Below are 16,963 nucleotides of genomic sequence, written 5' to 3'. Positions count from 1 at the left end.
GCAGGGAGGCCTAAAATGCTTTGTTAGTGGTGTTAGTTTTTGTGAGTTTTTTTTTTTTTTAATGATTTTATTTACTTATTCATGAGAGACACAGAGAAAGGCCAGAGACACAGGCAGAGGAAGAAGCAGGCTCCATGCAGGGATGGGGGACTCCATCCTGGACTCCAGGATCACTCCCTGAGCCGAAGGCAGACGCTTAACCACTGAGAGACCCAGGCATCCCTGTGTTGTTGTTTAAAAGGGCAGTAGAGTGGTTGAATTTAGATGTCAGACTTCTGAGAGTTATCATCCAGGCAGTTGGAAATTCGGTCTGGAGCTCTGCAAAGAGGGCAGTGCTAGAAATGAATATTTTTGTAGTTTACAAAATGACAGTTAGAGCTATAGAATGAGATGGCCAAGAGGAATGTTTGGAAACTAGAAGAAAGGGCCACTGATTGACTATTGGAAAAGACTGGCATTTAGGAAGCAGAAGCAGGAAGAGCCAGCAGAGGAAACAGAGAAGAAGAAACCAGACAGAGGGTAGAGATGAATCAAGAGAGTTCAAGCAATACGTAAGCAGAGTGGGAGGAAGGTGCTTCAAGAAGCAAAGGTAGGACAGCCAACAGTGTCAAATGCTGTAGGGGTCAAGAAAAGAGCATTATTAGATGAGTGGTTGAAGTCCATTAACATCTTGAAAACTAATTTCTTCTAGAGTCGTCAGAAATATAGTCAGCAGGTGCAATCACTTTTTTGAGATGCTTGGTAAAAGGAGGAACGGGAGATAGATAGCTTAGTATGCAGGGGCATGGCAAGAGGGGGTGCGTTTCCTTTTTTGTGGTTTAAGAATGAGCTCATTTGTAAGGGGAAGCATGGAGGGAGGGAAGAGAAAGTGATAAAAGGTACTGCAAGGTCTTTGAGAGTCTGCAAAAGAGAGAGCTGGGAGCATGGTAGGAGATCATCCTATGGAAGGAGCAGAGGTGCTCTGTGAGACCCAGAGGCTGGAGGAAAAGCTGAGGGAGCTGCTGTGGGAATTGAGTGACACCACGTGGAAAGCACCTTACGGGTATTGCCTTACAGTAGGCACTTAGTGATTGGTGACTGTTCTGTTGTCTTTCCTTTGGACTCGCTTTCCTTATCCTGAGCTCAGACTTGTGGTTTGTTGCTGCTGTTTTTCAGCTGCTTGCTGGATATTTCATCTGAGCCACCTCAGTTAAAAAAAAAAAAAGAATCTATCCCTAAAATAATTCTTAAATTTGCTCCCCATTTTCCTTTGATTCCTGTCCTCATTATTTGTTGCCTGGATTACTAGAATTATTTTCTAACCGAGCTCCCCCTTTGTGGTCTCTCGCTTGGCAGTGCACACTTTATATTGCTGCTCAAGACATCTTTCTAACCCACAGCGTTCTGATCCTGCTACTCTCCTACCTAAACCCCTCAAGGCTTCCTACTGTCTGGTACATATTGTGTTTTTGCTGCTCTCTGATGACTCTGCTTAATGGCTCCCACCTCTTTCTTGTATGGTCTCTCACCACTTGACATCCTTCTGTCCAACACACTGAGCTGCTTACTGGTCCCTGAATGTCTATGATCTGCTATGTTCCATGCTTTGTTCCTCTGCCTAGGATGTTTTTACTCCTTTCTCTATAGGCCTGTTTTTTATACTTGGTGACCCTACTTGGAGTCAGCGCCCTGCAAAGCTGTCCTCAGCTTCCCCAAGCAATGCCAGTTGCTCACGCTTTACATTCTTTTTGTCCAGTTCTATAGTAAAGCACTCAAGCTGTATTACAATTAATTAATTTTCTCTCTCTCCCGCTGGGCTATGAGCTCACCAAGGGCACCTGTGTTCCCAGTACCCAGCATGAGACTTGACATAAAACCTTGGAGAGTTTTAGTGATTACTGTTGAATGAATTAATGAATACCCTGCTGAAAGGGGAAGCCCATGGAACTATTGTTTATTAACTCTGTGTGTGTCCAAGTTTTTGAAAAGCGTCAGGTAGAGAGAGCCATGTTCTTCTCCAGTGCCTGGGGTGGGGCCTTTGGGTAGGGGTTGTTGACTGGCTGGCTTGTTGGCAGGCTGATGTCTGGCTCTTGTCACCAGATGGAACTGAGTATGGGCTAAGTGAAGCTGACATGGAGGCCTCCTACGCCACAGTGAAGAGCATGGCCGAACAGATAGAGGCTGATGTCATCCTCCTGCGGGAACGTCAAGAAGCTGGGGGCCGTGTGCGTGATTACCTGGTCCGAAAACGAGTAGGAGACAATGACTTCCTGGAGGTCAGGTGAGGAGGCCTCAGAACAGTTCAGGGGCTCTCTGCAGCATGACCTTATCGTCTGAGGTTTTGCGCAGGGAATGGTGATTGAGCCGTTAGCACCTGGCATGTCAACTTTGCTCCTTCCCCTTCTGAGGCATAGAAAGAGTATCCAGAGTCATGATAGCCCCATTTTTTATTTCTGTACTTTCCCATCCCTGAATATTTCCATTTGGTAAGAGTGGGTGGCTAGCCATACGCTTGTGGTCATTGTGTGTGGGCTGTGTTTTCTTGCCTATCGGCCTATGGGGCTAAAAAACCCAAGGTCTTGGAGAACATTTTGTGCTTCTCTTGGCTTTTGGGATCCTGTCTGGCACCTTTGAAGAGGCCTAGTGGAAGTTAAGAGAGAAGGCCCTCATGACAGAAGCCGAGTTGCTCCTGAATGATTCTTTCTACTCTGGGTGTACCTCCAGGGACATTCCCAATGTGCTCAGCCGTGAATGGTAGGAGCAGTGAGCTAGAGAGGCTTACGGGCAAGTCTGTCCTTACTGATCAAGTTACTGGGGTTTACTTTGCTCCCCCACTGACTCTGACAAGGATGTTTGGGTTTGTGTACACACAGGGTAGCAGTAGTAGGCAACGTGGATGCTGGCAAAAGCACACTCCTGGGGGTTCTGACACACGGGGAGCTGGACAATGGCCGAGGCTTTGCCCGCCAGAAGCTCTTCCGCCACAAACACGAGATTGAATCTGGTCGCACCAGCAGCGTGGGCAACGACATTCTGGGCTTTGACAGTGAAGGTAATGTGGTGAACAAGCCAGACAGCCATGGTGGCAGCCTGGAATGGACAAAGATTTGTGAGAAATCCACTAAGGTGATTACCTTCATCGACTTGGCTGGCCATGAGAAATACCTGAAGACCACTGTCTTTGGCATGACAGGTCATTTGCCTGACTTCTGCATGCTCATGGTAAGTGTGAGGCCCTTGTGAGTAGGGGAGGCTTCAGCTGGGCTATTTGAGGGGTGCTTATATGCAAGTGTTAGAAATCGTTCTGCAACAGAGGCCTGTTAGTTTGGGTCTTTGGCACTGGGTAAGATGACCAATTTTACAGGGGTGCCTAGTCCTTTGAGCACTATGTCCTTCTCAAGGTGTGTACCTCAATCTCTCTCCTGGTGCCATTTGCGGACCTCTTATTTTTCAGAGGCACAGAGGAGAGTTTCTCCCGGGGCTTACTTAACTACCTTCAGAAATGTTTCTCCTGGGGTTAGGCTACTCTGTGAAGTTGATACCAGGCGGCACCCTCAAACAAGGGTAGGGCTGGGAAGAATTGGAGGAGAATGCAGACAACAATCGAGAGGGGCCTGAGAGGTGGCCTCTTTCAAAGCCTGAGAGGAGTGTCAGCCAGTCCAAGGTACTTGTGGAGAGGCTGCTATGTGTCTGGCCTCGTGCTAGACCTGAAAATACAGCAGTGAGCAGGGCCACCCTGACCTGAAAATACAGCAGTGAGCAGGGCCACCCTGGGCTCTTATAGAGTTTATGGTGTAACCAGTGGAGATTTTTCAGCAGCAAATCATGTAGATCACCTGAGAAGGAAAGGGAGCAGAGGCTTCTGTGTTGGATCATGTTGCAGAGCTTCCATTTGGGTCCCACTGATGTTCCCTGGACAGAGAGTGGGAGTCTCTGAAGCCCACAGCCTTGCACACAGCGTCACAGCTTTCAGAGAGAGCACAAGTGAGCAAGTTTTCCTTTGGCAAGCCCTTCTTCTAGCCCTTCGCCATTTCCTAGTTCCTCCAGCTGCCTGTATTAATAAGTATAGTAAACACAGACATCTGTTGAGATCATAATTGATCAAGTTGCCCCACAAACGCAGGTTCTCAGGCAAATTCTCCCCAAACTGGAGAGTAAAGAGGCAGAGCATATGTGTGAACACTCTTATCGGCTCTCTGCCCAAGGTTCTTGGGATCTCAGCATGATTTCAGCTCCCATATCTTTCAGCATTTCAAGGGGCCACTACCAACTTTACTGGGCTAAGAAAAAAGCTTTTTGACAAGAAGGGATTTCAGAGGAGGAGCTGTAGGGTATATCTGGGGGAGTTGGGTTTATATTAAGAAAGGTACAGAAACACCAGTCTAAAATGAGCATTTTTCAAACTAAGCTATATAGTGAACAAGGCCAATTAAAGAAAATACCTTCACCCTAGATGAAATGTTATATATTACCTGACTTTTAGGCTATAATCCAGATATTAAAATTTTTCTGTAGAAAACCCTGAAATCAGGGATCCCTGGGTGGCGCAGCAGTTTAGCGCCTGCCTTTGGCCCAGGGCCCGATCCTGGAGACCTGGGATCGAATCCCACGTCGGGCTCCCTGCTTCTCCCTCTGCCTATGTCTCTGCCTCTCTCTCTCTCTCACTGTGTGCCTATCATAAATAAAAAAATAAAAATTAAAAATTAAAAAAAAAAGAAAACACTGAAATTATTATTACTCCATGACAATTTCCAGGAAAAAAAATCTTTAAAATATATAGACCACAGAGTGATAGAATATTCTCTTATCCCAGTTGGGAAGAACAAAAGCAAGTCTGTGTTGGATAGGAAAGGTGATTGGAAGAAATGGGAAGAATTAGAAGGAAGAGAGAGGTGGTATCTTGGTGTGGGCAGAAGGGGACATGCAGGGGACATCTGTGTCGGGATGGCGGCTCACCTACAAACTGGGATCAAATGAGAGCATTGCTTGAAACCCTTCTGGAACGTGTTGTGGCAATTTTAATATAATTTTGTTTTAGCAAATCACTCATTCGTGTGATACAAAAACAAGAAGATACCAAAGGGCTTACAGTGAAAAGTCTCCCTTCCTCTTCTGTCCAGTTTCGTCTCAGGGGCAACCAGTATTTCCAGTTTCTTAAGTATTCTCCAGAGATATTTTGTAATCATAACAGCAAATGTGGATATATTCTTTCCTTCCAGTTTCAAAACAGAAAATTTGAAAGAATAGCACAATGAATACCATAAACCCACCACTCAGATTCAAGTCAATGACATTTTGCCATGTTCATCTGTATATGTGTTGGATGCATATGTGTATTTTTGTTGTTTTGGCTGAATCATTTGAAAGTAGATTATAGGCATTGTGACTCTTGACCCCCAAATACTTCAGCACACAGCTCCTAAAAGTAAGAACTGTCTCCTGCTGTGACAGCAGCCAGAAAGATGAACAAAAGCTCGCTAATACACTCTAATACCTAGGCTGTAAGAGTTTATATGATCTCAGATGTTCCCCAAATGTCTTAACAACTCTGACAGCTGCTTTTTTCAATGATCCATTCTACACCCATGTAATGGTAGCATGCTGTATACACCTTGCTTTTTTCCTGTTCTTAAAAACATACCTTAGAGATTATCCCATATCAGTAGATAATAGTTTTCTCTTGTCTATAGCACATTTGGTACATTTTGTTCTGTACACTTGTACATGTGCCTTCATTTATTTAGCCAGCCCTTGTGATAATTTAAAACATTTATTGTTACAGGAAGGAATAGTAACAGTAACAAGAACTGCTATTGCCTAAACACCTAATTCATGCTAGTTGTATATGGGAGCTTTGACATACATTATAGTTAAACCTCAAGAGACCCTCTAAAGGGGATGGTATTTTATAGATGAGGAAACTGGGGGCCAATGATGTTAAACTGAATCTATCTTGATGACACTAGACCATTGTTTCCCTGGACTATCTGGATTTGTCTTTTTTATTGTTTCCAAGTCTCCTCAGATTTTGGCAGCCCACATCATCAAATCAGAGGTTAAAGCCATCTGTGTCCAGCCCCACAGCTATTATTTTTTTTTCTTTCTTTTGAAAGACTTTATTTATTCATGAGAGGCACAGAGAGAGAGAGGCAGAGACACAGGCAGAGGGAGAAGCAGGCTCCATGCAGGGAGCCCGACATGGGACTCGATCCCCCGTCTCCAGGATCATGCCCTGGGCTGAAGGTGGCGCTAAACCGCTGAACCACCCAGGCTGCCCTCATCTACAGCTGTTTTGTTTCTGGCCTAAGACTTCTGCCCCATGTGTCCTGTTCCGAGGGGGGACTTAGAGATGAAAACTCTCTCTTAACCCAGTCTTCTTTGAACCCCTGTGCCCACCCAGCAGCAACTTCTGTCTCTCTTGTCCTGATCGTTCTTTCTTTTTTGGGGCAGGTGGGCAGCAATGCTGGCATCGTGGGGATGACCAAGGAACATTTGGGCTTGGCATTGGCACTCAATGTTCCTGTCTTTGTGGTGGTCACCAAGATTGACATGTGTCCTGCCAACATTCTGCAAGGTAAGTAAAGCCTGCAGCTAGTAGCAGTCTCTGTGTTTGGGACTATCACCCACTGTGGCTCCTTGGTGCTGCCAGAGCTTCAGCCTAGAACCTTCTGCTTTTTTTGTCTGGATTTCCATTAAACCAAAATCTTGGGGATCCCTGGGTGGCTCAGCGGTTTAGTGCCTGCCTTTGGCCCAGGGTGTGATCCTGGAGTCCCGGGATTGAGTCCCACATCGGGCTCCCTGCATGGAGCCTGCTTCTCCCTCTGCCTGTGTCTCTGCCTCTCGCTCTCTCTCTGTGTCTCTCATGAATAAATAAATAAAATCTTAAAAAATAAATAAATAAATAAACCAAAATCTTCTGCTTCCTCCTTTGTTTAGCTCTTGGTCTAAGCTCACCCTAGAATTATCTCCTGCTCATTGTTCCTTCTGTTTCCAAATATAGGATCCTTGAGATCCCCAATCTGGCACCTTTTTTCAGATGCCCCCAGGGCCAGGGGGTTGGGTTTTACCATCTGAACAGGATATATATGGATATATATGGAGGCATTTGGAGGGTCCGATTGCCTTCTACCAAAGGTTTCAAAATAGCTTTGCATTTCTCCCTCATTGGTTGCAGATGGTAGAAGAGAAATGGAGAGGTGTCCTTTTGGAATGCCTCATGAATGCTTCTGCAGATGTGTAAATGTCTTAGAGATCCTTTGTCAGATGAACTTTTTTTATCCAGGAAGCAGAATATTCTAAGAAGAACATTGCCTTTCCCACATTCCCACGGGCGCCCAAGTCACTTGCTCACAGGATGTGAGTCTTTTAGAGACTCTAGAGAAATCCAACAAGTTTCAGACTCATAACCTTACCCGACAGGCTTTATCTGTGTTCCTTCTACTCTAGTAAGCACATACCCACCCCAAGTTTTGATCCTCCTTTTGCTTCTCCAGGCATGGCATTTAACACTGGTCCGTCCGTCTGTCTCCTGCTTCTCTCAGTAAGGAGTGGACCAGTCTTGCCCTGGAAGCCTGGCCAGAGAGAAAGCTGTGTCCCCCTAATTGTGTTCCATTTCAACCTTTAAGAAACCCTGAAGCTGTTACAGCGCCTGCTGAAGTCTCCAGGCTGCCGGAAGATCCCTGTGTTGGTACAGAGCAAGGATGATGTGATCGTTACGGCCTCCAACTTCAGCTCTGAGAGGTAATGGCGTAGGGAGCAGTCACTGCTGGGCTGGGACAGAGATTGGATGGAATAGAAGATTCTGGTCTCAGTACAAGCTCTTTCAGGCTGGCTGTGTTGCCCAGGAGCTGTATCAAGCAACCTAGATTCTGAAGTGCAGGACTTGTTGAGGTTGGAATCCCAGCTGAGGCATCAGTGTCCTTACCTGTGAAGTGGGAATAATATTCCCTTCCTCACAGGGTCCCCATAAGTGTTAGAAATGATGTATGTAAAAGAACTTAGCTCTTGATCAGGCCTCTCAGTGGTGTCAGGGACAACAGCTCTGCCTGTGTCTGGCTGCTGTGTGATACATACACAGCCATTTTTATACTGTTACTAGTAAGTTTTTATACTACTGTCTCTCAAAAACTCCAATCATGTATTAGCATTTGGCATTTACTCATTAATGTATACTTTGATTCCATAAATATTTACTGGATGTTCTGTAGCAGGCTCTTCATCTAGGCATTGAGGATTCAGAGTTGACACAAGTATAACCCTTGTTCTTAGGGTGATCACTTCCTTGGTCAGAGATACCCTCTTGATAATAGTGAACTCTGTTAAGTTTGTCCTTTTCCCAGAGTCTTGGGCTGCTTGGGAGCCATCTGCCCCTGGCTTGGTCTGTATACAGCCCAAAAGCAGCCTGGCATTTTGGCCTATGGCTTTGTCCTAATGCTGTCCTCAGTACCACTAGGTGGCCACCAGAGGGGGTACGTTTCAGCCAGCCCTGTTTCCATTCATCCCACCTGCCTGTTCTATGCAAGTCCTATTCTAGGACCTATGGAGAATATATAATTCCTGTTCTTGAAGAGTGTGATTAACCCTGGAGAGGCAATATAAAGGCTGTTGTGATGACTGAGGGAAAATCAGATGTTAGCTACATGTAACAGACATGAGAAGTGCTCTCTAGAGCTGGGAGGTGTCAGGAGTGCCTATTTGGGAAGGGTTTCCGGGAAAAATCTGCATTGGAAGTGGACTCTGAAGGAGGAGAGGATTTGTTAGTGTCGTAAGAGGGAAAGAGTTCAGTCAGGAGGATCAGAGTGAAGAAATAAATGGGGAGCAAAAAAGTACTAAGCTTTTAGGAGAAAAGCAGGTTGTCTGCTCTGGCTGGCAGATAGGAATTTGAGAGAAATAAACCTGCAGAGATGTTGGGAGAAGGAATTCCATCTGTATTCTCTGCAGTGGAAAGGCAGGTTAAGAATTTTCAACAAGCATGAGTGTGCTTTAGGAAGAGGCAGAGCCCAGAATGGGGCAGTGGTGGAGGGACCAGAGATGAGGGGACAGATTTCATAGAGAAAACAGAATGAAAAAAGAAAGCCTCGGAGCAGATCTGGGCAGCAGTTGGAAGGCCTAGGCAGAGGCATAGAGGCTGGTGAGGGGGCAGCAGGGCCTGTAGCAGCAGCACATGTCTCAGGAGCTCTCTTGCTCGCACCCTGTCACACAGGAGGTGGCCACATGAGCTCCTTTGTCTTTCTCCACCCTCCACTTAGGATGTGCCCAATATTCCAGATCTCCAACGTTACAGGTGAGAACCTAGATCTGCTGAAGATGTTCCTCAACCTCCTCTCCCCCCGCACCAGCTACCGGGAGGAAGAGCCTGCGGAGTTTCAGATTGATGACACCTACTCTGTGCCAGTGAGTGGCTTCTGGTGGACTGAACAGGGTGGGAAGCTGGGTGGGTACTTCCTGCAGGGGCATCCGAGCAAGTATATGGTGGGGAGGACTTGAGTGGGATAGACTTACTGGACCCTGGCCTTCTCTGCAGGGTGTGGGGACAGTGGTGTCAGGGACAACACTGAGAGGCCTGATCAAGCTGAATGACACACTGCTGCTCGGCCCAGATCCCTTGGGTAACTTCCTGTCCATTGCTGTCAAATCAATCCACCGCAAGCGCATGCCTGTCAAAGAGGTGCGGGGCGGCCAGACAGCCTCCTTTGCACTGAAGAAGGTGAGTGCCGAGACTAAAAAGAACTCCCCTTGGGTTCATTACACTAGGCTCTGGACCATCTCCAGTTGTCCTGGCTGCTCTGTAAGGCATGAATTACCGACCTCACTTTTATAGGTGAGAAAACTCAGGCTCTAAGAGTCCAAGTGACTTGGCCAGAAACCCACAGCTAGTAAGTTCTAGAGCCAGACCTTGAACCTGGGCGTGCCTGCCTCCTAAGCTCTTATCCTCCTCCTAGTGTCTGAGGTGGGTGCCCTAAGCTCAGTGGTAAGGGTAGAAATACACCTCTCTCTCGTGCAGATGGTCCGTCCATGTAGGATCCTTAGGGTCCATACCAAATCCTCCTCCTAGTCAGCCTTCTATCCCTGGGGGATTTGGGTAAGTGCTAACTCTGAGGACACCTACCTTCCCTCCCAACCACATTAACTGGCAGAGTGGGACTTTCCTAATTCCCTCCAGTAGTCATATTATGCTTGCCTTGTCCCTTCCACCTGAAAGCTTGCCTACCCCTGCCTTCTCCACCACTTAATTCTTACCCATGCCAATTCCTGCCCCCTAGTAGCAGTGTTTAGGCTTCCCAGATAGCACTCAAGTCGGCCTTGTGTTGTCCATCCTAGAAGGCCTGTGTCTAGTGCAGTGGGAGGGCAAGGCTGAGTGGGAGTGGTCTTCATTCGCAGAAGGAACTCCTGGTCCTCTGAGACCAGGGAAGAGAACTCCTGGGTATTATTATCCCTGACATCTGGGATTCCTTTCTTCTTTCAGATCAAGCGCTCATCCATCCGCAAAGGCATGGTGATGGTTTCCCCACGCTTGAATCCCCAAGCCTCCTGGGAGTTTGAGGCTGAGATCCTTGTCCTCCACCACCCCACCACAATTAGCCCACGCTACCAGGCCATGGGTAGGTGTCTGAGAGCACTGCCAGCCTAGCCAGTCCTCTGCTCTCGCTCCCCCAACAAAGTGCTCCAGCTACCCAAACCCCAAGGTTTTAGCAGGAGCTAAGAGTTGTGTCTCCATCCTGTTTAGTGATGCCCGTTCTGTTCTCCCCATAAGCTACAGTGTTAATTCAGTCCTGCAAATGTTAACTGAATGCTTGCTCTGTGCTGGGCTCTGGAGAGCCAGACTTGCCCTCAAGAACCTCACACACCTTCCTTCAGCAAATGTCCTCTGAATGCTGCTGTGTGCCAGGTGGTATTGCCAAGGTGCTGGGGACAGACACAATGCTTGGCGAGGGCTTTGCCATTAAGAAGCCAACAGTCTAGAGAAGGCACACATGCAAACAGAGTGCCCTGTGTTAAAGAACCAGGACCGTGGGTCCAGGGACAGGTGGGATCTAACTGAGTGTATGCAGCAGGGTCAGACCTCAGAGCAGACCTCCAACTCACTTGGCCACATGTAGCCCCCTGAGGCCTTTAGCTGTCCATAGCTCAAGCATATTTTATGCTCTTACTCCTGTCTCCTGCCCGGAGGTCACTGAGCAGCTCAGTCCTATTGTGATCCCCTGGCTCTTTTGGCAGTGCACTGTGGGAGCATCAGGCAGACGGCTACCATTCTGAGCATGGACAAGGACTGTCTGCGCACCGGGGACAAGGCCACTGTGCACTTCCGCTTCATCAAGACTCCTGAGTACCTGCACATAGACCAGCGTCTGGTGTTCCGGGAAGGCCGCACCAAAGCGGTGGGCACCATCACCAAGGTACGGCCAGGCAGCCCTCCTTGCCAAGCTCCAGGAAGCACTGGGGGCCGCTCCAGTTTCAGACTATGAGCACAACAGGAGAAGCCTGCAGAATCCCCCTAATTGCCAGGAACCGAGGCACTAGTTCTGCCTTGCGAGAACTAGAAGAGTGCTGAAGGGTGGTCTCGGTACCACCCTTGAATGTTGGGATAGCTAGGGGGCTTAGGCTTGGGTTCCCTTGGGGCTTGAGCTGTTTCTATATCCTGGAGCCCACTTCATGTCCTCTGAAGACTTCACCCATAGCCTTGGGGGGCGGGGGGGCTTTTGGTAGAATGGTTTGACTCTTACTCCAATACTCCAAACAGCCAGTGTGAGATTTTAGGATCAGCCTCAGGGTGGCCTTGCCTCTAGAACCGTCTTCCTCAGGCCCATTCATGCAGACCTGAGGGCTGTATGGTGGGTGGATCACATCCTTGAAGACCACTTGCCTCTGAGACTGGCTGACAGTGGCAGAAGCTGCCGGCACATGCTGTAGTACCCTTGGGGGTACGGCAGTCCTTCCCCCTGCTTTGAGATTGAACTGGGGCTGCAAGGGAATGATCTAAATCAGTCCCTCCTGGGTGATAGCTCTTAAGATCCCTGATAGCCACACTCTAAATGTTTCCAGATGCTGAACATTCATTTGGTCTCTTTGGGAGGGCTGAAGTTAAAACTTGCCCCAGACTCTTATTTTAGGGGCAGTAGGAGAGATGCAGTTGATACTCTGAGGAGTTTCAGCCAGCATAGCAAGAAAGCCTCAAGTTCGTTACAGGGTTCTGGGCAGGCTAGACTCCAGCCTAGGAGCTAGACTAGGTAGGAGATAGCCAACATGCACAAGTGGTCTGTGGGAAGAGCAGCTGCAGCAGGGACTAGGATGGAGCCAGGCTGAGGCAGGTGAGTCAGCTGCAGTAGGCAGCCCTGAGACACTGAACAGGGATGAGAACATCTGTCCATCCCACTGTCCCTGTCTTAGCCCCCTTGCTATCCACCTTGCTCAGGACCAGCCAGGCCAAGGAGTGGGAAGTCCTGGGGAGGGTGTAGGGCCTGGACTGCCCTGCCATTGTCACTACCTGCAGCTCCAGCTTCATCCTCAACTCCTTGGCTCCTCCAGCTCCTCCAGACCACCAACAACTCCCCGATGAACTCAAAGCCCCAGCAAATTAAAATGCAGTCAACAAAAAAAGGTCCCCCGACCAAGCGAGAAGAAGGAGGCCCATCTGGAGGGCCAGCAGTAGGGGCGCCCCCTCCTGGAGACGAAGCTTGCTCTCTAGGGGCTGTGCAGCCAACCTTGTCCAGCAGTCTCCAGCCACAGGTGAGTATGCTCCTCGGGCCAGTCTGGTCCCCTGACCACTTCAGGGTGGGTGTGGGAGGGTGGCTGTTACTGTAGTTGGTGGAGGTAACAGGAGTGTTTCAGGCAGCCTGTGTCTAGCTCCCATGTCTGCCGTTCATAGACAGCGTCTCCCCCAACTCTTGGCACCTAAGTGCTAAGTGTGCACTATTTATCTTTTAGGGCAGTATTTTCCACTTTGGCAATGTGGCCTACATAAAGTTGATTTAGTTGGTCCTGATTACGATTTGGTATTAATGAAACAATAGGAAAATGCCAGGATTTCTGTCCCCCAAATAAGGGTGTGTGCAGTCTGTGTGTGGAGTGGGATGTGTGTGTGGTGGTCCAGAAGGTTGTTGGAAAGGCACTGCCTTAGGGGGTCCTTCTGGGTGGGGGTAGGTGGCCTTAGGCCCCATGTCAGTGTGGTTCTCACTCAACGTCTCCTGTTAGCTCTATCCCCTGGTTCTGTCCTGGCACCCCTTCATTTTGCTCCTTCCAGGGTCTTCTCCATCTGATCCCTCTTTGGAGAGGGAAACTTCTGTCTGGACCTGTTCTTTCTGTTCTCCCACATTGAGCCTTTCTCTTTGCACCTATGGGGGGGAGCAGGTGTTGGTTCCTGCTCACTTTGTGTTTCTCTGAATGACTCCATCTCACAACCATTGTCCCATGTGCCTTCCTTGCTAGGAAGGCAGGCTGGGTGCCGGCTCCATCTGATAGAGGGGGAGTGCCATGCTCCAAGTCATGTAGTAGATTACTGCTCAGCGTAGCTGAGACCGTCCTACCTGCTCGCTTTTCTCCTGCCCCTCTGCTGTCCTGCCCTGCTCCCAGTGGGCTACTACTTCTCAAGCTCCTTCTTTCTCCCTTTCAGCCCAAGCCCAGCAGCGGGGGCCGGCGACGGGGGGGCCAGCGTCACAAAGTGAAGTCCCAGGGGGCCTGCGTGACTCCTGCCAGCGGCTGCTGAATCTCCCCTGGCCCACCCCCACCACCCAAGGGATCCTTGTACTCTGGCCACTGTTTCACCAGATGAGCCAAAGCAGCTCTGACCACCACCCGCCCTCCCCCAGGCCACAGCTGGAGCCTCATCATTCCCCACTCCTCCACCACCCCCATTTTCCAGAGGGGTTGTAATTTATAAGCTGAGGAAGGTGGCCAGACTTCTGGAGGACTGACCATCATCCACCTTCTTCCCTGCCTTCTTCCTTACTCACATTTTTTGTACATCTGGGCCCTTAGTTTTTATTCTTTTTATTATCTCTCTCTCTCTCTCTCTAGTGTGTGTGTGCACGTGCGTGCATGTGTGTGCGTGTGTGTGTGTGTGTGTGCGCGTGTGTGGTATAGAAGTGCAGCCGGTCAGGGCCCTGGCAGTCTTTCTCCTTTTTTCCTCTATGAGCTGGCCACCAGCCTCCAGGAGCTGGCTGCCTGCCCATCTGTCCATCTGTCTGTGTGTCTGACAACTTTTAGGGGCTTTCAGGAGCTAAAGAGCACCCATGTCTCCTGTGCTTGCCATCCTCCCCTGTGCTCACTCCTCTGCGCCCAGAGCCCTCCACAGAGCCGGACTCGGGGCTTAGGGGCTTCATAAGTGCTGCTACCAGAGCAGGGAGCATGCCTTCTGGGACTAGGGGGGCTTTCAACAGAATGGAGAGTAGTGGCCTCCTTTTTTCCCCCTCTCTCTTCCTTTTTTCCACCCTTAAGCTCAAAAACAGGTAATGCCAAAAGCTCTTAAGCTGTAACCTGTACGTGTGTGGAGGGGAGTGGCACTTGGATTGTAGGACCCTCCTCCCTGCCCCTAACTCTGACCCTTGCCACTGACCCAAAGACAGCTTATGGTTTTCTTTCCCCTTGGAGACAATCCTGTGTTTGCCTGGCCAGGCCAGGGAAACTCCTGCTTCGCTGATTCTGAGCTGGAGGCTCTGGCCCTTGAACTTTCTACGAATCTTGCTGGGTTTTGGGGCACTGCTGACCTAGACTAGGATTGGCTTGCTCTGGGTCACACTCACCAGCACCTCCTATTGGTGGGGGTGCGAGGTGTTCCTTTGAGCCAGGCCAGGACTGGAACACCTCCTTCCTCACTATAGCCCCACTATGTTGACCCAGCATGGCTGCTATAGGAGCACAACAGGGCAGGGCCTGAGCCCCAGTTTGGGAAGCCCCATTTGGGGTGTGGGCAGGGCAGGTAGGAGTAGTGAAAGATTCTTTCAGGTCCAGCACAGACCATCATTCAGCCCTCTAGAATATTCACTGCCTGGGGTGGGGGTGGGGTCAGAGTCACTCAGGCCAGAGATGGCAATGTGGGGTCCAAACCAGACTGGCCTGAGCTGTGGCCAGAAGCCCTCGGTTTAGGGTAGACTGGTGGGTGGAGATGTGTTCTTTCTAGCCAGGGCAGACACCCAGCTGGCTGGGTCCTTCCTCAGCCTTGCCTCCCTCCCATCCCTGTCCCTTCTCCATTATTCCTGCTTCTTGACTGCTGGTTCCCTCCCCTCCCCTCCTTCCACCTATTTCCAGTTACCACTGACCCATGGCCATGGACTGACCAGACCAGCACAAAAAATAAAAGTTTGTTCCAAGTTGATGGTGTGATGTTCCCTGCCCAGGCCCTCCAGGTGGAGGTGCTGCTGTGGGGAGCGCTGGCTGTGCCTGCCCTAGAGCCCCCACCTGCGGAGCAGGGCAGGGTTGGGAGGAGCCCAGCTTCTCTCAGGCATATGCAGGCTCTCTGGCAGATGTGACAAAGGACAAGTTGCCAGTCTTCCCTGAACTTGTTTCCTCCTCTATATCAAGAGGTAAACAAATGCCTGTGTCGTGGTGGTTGTGAGGGTCAGTGAGAAACTGTGTGGTAAGGCTCTGATGTGACCTGCATGTGGGAGGTGCCTTGTGGCTTCCTGCTGCGCCAGCTCCTGAGTCCATGGGGCAGTGGGCAGGCTTGAAGGGAGAAATATGTTGACCTGTCTCTCTGCTGTGGCTATGCTGTGCTGGATGTCTCCCTCACTCATGTGCTTTGATTTTGAAGCTACCATCTAGGAGAGAGATGGTGTTCCATTTTTCTAGGTTAGGAAACAGAATCTCAGAGGAGCAGTGCCGCTAGTAGGCATATCTGTTCCTGCATCAGCCATTGGTAGGCAGCCGCTCCGCCCTGTGTCCTTTGGCCCCCGTCTGCTCCTTTGTGTGCTATTTACTTCTTGCTTTTTTACTCTGGTTCTGCTTATAGGGATTGTTGCACACTGGTGCCTTCATAAGAGGAAGGCTCCAGCATTGAGTACCCCTCTGCTCTGTCCCTGTGGCAGGTGCTGTGGGGTGCATGTTTCCACAGGACTTCACCAGGGTGAGACCTTGTTTGGTTTGAACTCTTTTGCTCCTAAGAGCATAATAACCCTTTTTTTTTTTTACATTTGGAAGCTCTGGCATCTCCCCTGGCCTCTGCCCTCAGACACACAGGAGGTTGGTCTGATCTCTCTGGTCACCAGGCCTACACCTGCTAGCAGGGGCTGACTGAATACAGTGTTTTACTGTCATTAACAGGGACTCCAAGGTCCTCTACGGGTCTCAGCCCCACCAACTCTCACTTTGGAACAAAACACCAGCCCTTTTGTAGCTAATAATAAAGTTGTTAATTGATTATCTCGAATAGCCAATCCTGACCTTTCTGTGTGTACAGCTAGCATTTGTGGCGTCTTTAGTTCAGTTAGGACCCCTGTTCTGTTTTATTGGCCTCCCTGTTGCAGAATAAGGTCACAGGAATATGCCACAGTGCAGGTTTGGGTTCATGGGACATACTGTGGAGAAAATGGTGTGAGAGCTGTGCCTGGAGGGTTCAGTAGAATTTGAACATGTGCAGGTGTGAAGAGGGTACATGTCTGGCCCAGAGGGCACAGCCATATTCCAGGCACTTGTTTAGTGGTGAAGCTGGGGGTATCTCCTTTGTTGAGAAGCAGTTTTAGATGTAGAGCAAGTGTTGAGTGAAGTAGGAAAAATGAAGTCACTGGGGGTGAGCCATAGGACCAGCTCTTTCCTGGCACATACAGCTGAGAAGTTAACTGGCCCAAGGCCTCAGGGCTGGATTTATACCACACCTGGTACCCTTCTGTGGCAGTTTATCCTTAACCCCTCCTTACTGGCCTGTCCCCACCTCTGTTTTCTCAGCTGTGATGGGGACCAGCCCTGGGTCAGGTGCCATAGTCAGGAGCAGAATATGTTGGGAAGTATGGTTGTGAAACCACCCCTGGCCCTTTAAACAGCTCACTAGAGGCAG

The 16,963-nt window shown here is 49.4% G+C and overlaps 1 protein-coding gene across 11 annotated transcripts in view; it reads left to right on the top strand.

Moving 5' to 3' along the window:
- GTPBP1 (GTP binding protein 1) overlaps positions 1-16,963 on the top strand; it is a 30,202-nt gene that overhangs the window by 11,095 nt on the left and 2,144 nt on the right. For 6 of the 11 annotated variants that reach the window (XM_072843938.1, XM_072843930.1, XM_072843939.1 and 3 more), the window contains 10 exons: positions 2,080-2,260; positions 2,853-3,201; positions 6,430-6,553; positions 7,605-7,719; positions 9,228-9,372; positions 9,503-9,685; positions 10,445-10,580; positions 11,197-11,375; positions 12,505-12,705; positions 13,589-16,339. In XM_072843938.1, the coding sequence (XP_072700039.1) occupies positions 2,080-2,260; positions 2,853-3,201; positions 6,430-6,553; positions 7,605-7,719; positions 9,228-9,372; positions 9,503-9,685; positions 10,445-10,580; positions 11,197-11,375; positions 12,505-12,705; positions 13,589-13,681 (1,706 nt within the window). In that variant the 3' untranslated portion in view covers positions 13,682-16,339. Of the gene's footprint in view, positions 1-2,054; positions 2,261-2,852; positions 3,202-6,429; positions 6,554-7,604; positions 7,720-9,227; positions 9,373-9,502; positions 9,686-10,444; positions 10,581-11,196; positions 11,376-12,469; positions 12,706-13,588; positions 16,340-16,963 lie in introns of those variants that run through there. The other 5 variants (XM_072843934.1, XM_072843935.1, XM_072843933.1 and 2 more) reach the window with 3 other exon arrangements.

This window comes from Canis lupus, chromosome 11 (genome assembly GCF_048164855.1).
Source record: "Canis lupus baileyi chromosome 11, mCanLup2.hap1, whole genome shotgun sequence".
Lineage (NCBI taxonomy): Eukaryota > Metazoa > Chordata > Mammalia > Carnivora > Canidae > Canis > Canis lupus.
The sequence above is the reverse complement of the archived record's forward strand: the minus strand, read 5'-3'. Positions and strand labels throughout refer to the sequence as shown.